At 58.2% G+C, this 4,752-nt stretch overlaps 1 protein-coding gene across 1 annotated transcript in view; it reads left to right on the plus strand.

Annotated features, from left to right (window-relative positions):
* LOC107109289 (coronin-7-like) overlaps nt 1-4,752 on the plus strand; it is a 102,029-nt gene that overhangs the window by 72,792 nt on the left and 24,485 nt on the right. The window contains exons 11-14 of the mRNA XM_015409886.1: nt 2,305-2,359; nt 2,495-2,552; nt 3,007-3,152; nt 3,240-3,335. Coding sequence (XP_015265372.1) covers nt 2,305-2,359; nt 2,495-2,552; nt 3,007-3,152; nt 3,240-3,335 — 355 coding nt within the window. The remainder of the gene's footprint in view (nt 1-2,304; nt 2,360-2,494; nt 2,553-3,006; nt 3,153-3,239; nt 3,336-4,752) is intronic.

Below are 4,752 nucleotides of genomic sequence, written 5' to 3' on the forward strand. Positions count from 1 at the left end.
GGAGCGGGGCGGCCTGTCTGCAGAGAGCGGGGCCGGGCTGCGCGCCGACGGTCTGGGGCCGACCCGGAACGAGGAAGGGCCCTGCAGGGCGGGCGGGCCGCAGAGCAAACCTTTCCTCCTCCGCCCTGGGCAAACTTCCGCGAGCCGAGATGCCGCCCTCGCCCGCCAGCCCGGAGAGCCTCCCTAGTCAGGGGCAGTCAGCCCCCGCCCGGGTCCAGCGCAATCTCCGGGGAAGGCCCCAGGGCCGTTGGGGAGCCCTCCAGCTGGCCAGGAGGTTCCCCCCAGGCTTCTCCTGTGGCCCCCCCCCCCCATTCAGAAAAGCCAGCTGGGGAGTCCCTGGACTTCCCCGGTGCTGCTCCCTCCAAGCTGCGGAGTCTTGTGAGCAAAAAACTCCACTTGGTGAGCTCCTGGCATTAACGCTGTGAGCCTGCGGTTTGGCTATACTGCAACAATCAGTTTGAGCCGGAGGCTAAAAAACTGGGAGCTGGCTCACACTGACTGAGCTTAGAGGGAACACTGCTGTTTTCACGACCTCGCGACCTTCAGGAGCCATCCCGGCCCCGGGCTCCTCTTCCCTCCCATCTATTGGCAAGGCTTGCCTTTCTGGGAGGCCAGGGGAGGCCAAGTTTGTTCCTGGGGTGTGGTGCAGCACGGTGCCCTTTCTCGGCTGGACCTGTGCCAGTTTCCTTTCCGCTGCTGGCAGGGGAGAAGGCCTGGTCCTTTCCAGAGCAGCCCCCCACCCCAGTTGTCCCTGCTTGTATGCTGGGGCCAGCCCAGCCCACCCCCACCTTAACCCCCTGGGGCTGCCGGCTCTGGCACGGCTCGGGCGCTCCTCGGAGAGGCTGCCTGTCCGGGTCACAGACGTGCCGGAACCAGCACCACGCCCGGGCCTCCTCGTGCCGGGAGGACCCGACAGCCAGCCAGGCACACTGCCACCCAGGGAGCGTCTGCCCTCTCAAGCAGCCGCCAGGGAACCGGCTGGGCCCGTCCGGGGAGGAGGCGGATCCCAAACTGGTTGGCCCGGCCGAAGGACGAGAGTTCTGCACCTGATCCTGGGCGACGCCACTGCTGCGGTGGTGGCAGAGGCTGCCCATGAGCGTGCAAGGAGCCTCCCTGGATCCAAACCCGGGTCGCTCTGGTCCAGTTTCACTTCACGCCTCCCCCCAAAGGTCAAGCCTCCCTCTGTTGTTACTCCCAAGCCAGACTTTCTGAGAGCGCTGTGCCCAAAGGCCTGAATGTACAGCAGGTGAAGCTTTTTCCACAGCATGCTGGCCCACGCTTCCCCTGTTAGGTCTGCCGCCTGTCCCACAGCCAAGCAGGACTGGGGTGGGGCTCTTCATGCCCAGAGACCTTAAGGAGAAGGGGAAAGGGGCGAGGGTGAGGCTCCGCCCAACCTTGTTTCCCAGAGGATGGTTCTGCTTTATTTATTTATTTATTATTTATCAGAGTTACGTGCCGCTCTTCGCACAAGTGGGCTCAGGGCAGATTACAGAGACATTCGGCATCGCCATATATAAATGCACTAATACAATGTAAATGCATAAATAATTAAACCAAAAGAGTCAAGGACAGTAATTTAAAACTGATTGCACTATTTGTTTGTAGCCGTCATCTCCAGAGCTGGTGTCGGTAGGCCTCTGGGAGCCAGTTTGGTGTAGTGGTTAAGTGCATGAACTCTAATCTGGGAGAACTGGGTTTGATCCCCCACTCCTCCATGTGCAGTTGCTGGAGTGACCTTGGGTCAGTCACAAGTTCTCTCAGAGCTGCTCTTGAAAGGTCAGTTCTCTTAGAACTCTCTCAGCCCCACCTACCTCACAGGGGGTGTCTGTTGTGGGGAGGGGAGGTGCTCTGAGACTCCGAGTGAAGGGCGGGGTATAAATCCAATCTAATCTGGGAGAACTGGCTTTGATTGTCTGCTTCTCCTCCACATGCAGCTGCTGGTGTGACCTTGGGTCAGTCACAAGTTCTCTCAGAGCTGTTCTCTTATGAGTAGTCCTTGAAAGAGCTCTCTCAGCCCCGCCTACCTTCCAGGGTGTCTGTGGTGGGGAGGGGAAGGGAAAGGAGACTGTAAGCCGCTCGTGAGAGTCTTTTGGGTAGTGAAGAGTGGGGTATAAATCCAACCTCCTCCTCCTCCTTTTTCTTCTTCTTCTGAGGTCTGCTTGATCTAGGGAGCGACAGAGCGGGAGGCTGGGGGGGGGGGATTGCGCTTGCGTGTGGATGTCCGTGTACACAGGTGTTGCCACTTTCTGGGGCCTGTGCACGGGCTGCCAGGGCTTCACCAGACGTGCCCCATTTCTGTTCCAGGCCCCTGATGCCGCTCTTCGATCTCGACACCGGCCTTCTGGTGCTGATGGGGAAAGTGAGTTGTGCCAGACTGGCTTGCATGCCTTCCCTCCTCTCCCCTTTTCCACACGTGGGCAGAACTGGGAAACGCCCCCCCCCTCCCTCTTGCGGTCTCCCACCCGAGGGGCTCAGGGTGCCTCGTGCCTTCCAGGGGGAAGACGTGCTCTTCTGCTACGAGGTGCTGCCCGGCCAGCCGGCCCTGACAGAAGGTGGGTGTCCAGGACCCTTTTTGCTCAGCTTCCCGTGGCTCCCTGGGCCTGGAGGGAGTTCTTATCCATTAGAGGCAGCCCCTTCTCTGGTGCCCGCCCGGAGGGAGGGAGGGAGGGAGACCCTCTGAGCAGACCAGTCCTGCCCGCCCAGGAGAGAAGGGGGTCACTTGGGCAACACCTGGCTGCCAAGAGGGCTGGGCACGCGGCCGGGGTCCCCCTGCTGAGCTCCGGCTGGCCGAGAGGCAGCCGAGACTCCTGTCTGCCGGCATTCTTTGTGCCAGCCTCTGGGGCTGGGCAGTGGGCACATTCTCCGAGCAAAGAATGAATCCTCCCCGGCCGGGGAAGAGAGGGAGCTTCCAGGCAGGTGCTTGCTGGAGCTGGCAGGGTGGGTGGTTGCCCGACGGCTGCCTCCCCGGGGGGCACCGCTTGCCACGCCCGCTGTGCTCTTCTCTAGTCACCCAGTGCCGGACCGAGAGCAAGGCCCACGGGATCGCCCGGGTGCCCAAGCTGGCCCTGGACGTCCTGGCCTGCGAAGTGATCCGGGTCCTGCAGCTCACGGACGGCGCCATCGTTCCCGTCAGCTACACCGTGCCGCGGAAGGTAAAGACGGGGGTGGAGGGGGAGGCCACACCGTGGCATAGCGATGTGGCTCTGGCTGCGCATACCGACCGGGCACGTGTCTTGCAGTCCATGCAGGAGTTCCACGAAGACTTGTTCCCCCGCAGCGCTGGAAACGTCCCTGCGGCGTCTGCTCGGGCCTGGTGGGCGGGAGACGATAGCCAGGTGAGAGTGAGGCCCAAGGCGGCACCGTGCCCCTCAGAGCACGCGGGGTTCCCGAGAGGGAGGTGGGGGCAGGCTGAGAGGTGGAAACCCCCCCCACACACCGATGAATGCCCCTCCTCAGAGGCTGCAGCCGCCCTGAGACAGACCCCTTTCCCCTGCCTCTCGGGTCAGTCACGAGTTCTTTCGGAGCTGTTCTCTCGAGGGCAGTTTTCGAGAGAGCTCTCTCAGCCCCACTTACCTCACAGGCAATGTTCCCTCTAAACTGTGGAGTCTTGTGAGCAGAAATCCTACTTTGTGAGCTACCGGAATTAAAGCTGTGAGCGAGCGGTTTGGCTGCTGCATAAATTTGCTTGCTCTGGAGCAATGCACCCTCTAAGCTGTGGAGTCTCGTGAGCAAAAATCCTACTTTGTAAGCTACTGACATTAATGTTGTGGCTTCCGGTCTAGCTAAGATGGAGGACTGAAGCGTTTCGCAATCGTGCGAAGCGAGCGACGGCCACTTTTGACAGTTTGGGCAATATACAGCCCAACGCATCACTCCCCAGCGAGGGGGGGGGACAAGCAGGCAGCAGCGCCCTAGAGGGAGTGTGAGGTTGGCGTAATCCAGCTTCGGAAGAAGCTGAATTGGGCTTTGACCTCCTCCCACGAAGAAGGCAAGTGCCAAGCAACTCTATAGTGGCCGATCGAGCCGGGCTACCGGCATAAATTCTTCGTCAGCAGACTTCTTTGAAGAAGGACAACAACTGTGAGTTAAAAGAAACAATGCGAAACCCGTTTTGAACGTGCTAGATAACAAAAACGTGCCGCTTACCTGAACTGAGTTTGGAGTCAATTTGAATTAAGCGGTTGAGCGGAAAATGAATAGTAAATCCCAGAAATCCGATTCCGGAGAGAAAAAAGTTGATTGAAGCCTTTAAAAACTGTAAAAACGCTTATTGTTTAACATTCCTGTGGTGAAGATGGAGCCGTGTGCGCAACTGTAAAATCGAAACTCACGAACAATAGCGTGGGAAGAGCAGGCTGGTGTCACAAAGAAAGAGGTCCGTGTGAAACATCCAGGAAGTTGAATTCCTAGACGGGCATTAGCGAAAGGAAGACAGTGGAACTTTTAAAGGTGCCGGACCGGAAGTGAGTTGTATGCGGAAGGAAGGGCCTGCAAAGTATCAATTTGACCTACTCTACATGAAATTACCATAGAGAAGTTGCGCCCGACATTTTGAGGAGGACTTCAACTAAATTTGCTTTTTTAATATATTTCTAAGGGTCTTTGGAAAGCGTAAACAGAGAGGCATGGAGGACTAAATCTTATCATCTAGAAGAGTGCTTTATTTTGCGAATCTGTGAATTGGAAAGAAATCGCCAAGACGGAGACCAGGAGAGGCAAGAAAAGAGCCGACTCAGACCCAGAACTTAAACC

Source organism: Gekko japonicus, unplaced genomic scaffold (genome assembly GCF_001447785.1).
Source record: "Gekko japonicus isolate JY-2015 unplaced genomic scaffold, Gekko_japonicus_V1.1 scaffold78, whole genome shotgun sequence".
NCBI classification, from domain to species: domain Eukaryota; kingdom Metazoa; phylum Chordata; class Lepidosauria; order Squamata; family Gekkonidae; genus Gekko; species Gekko japonicus.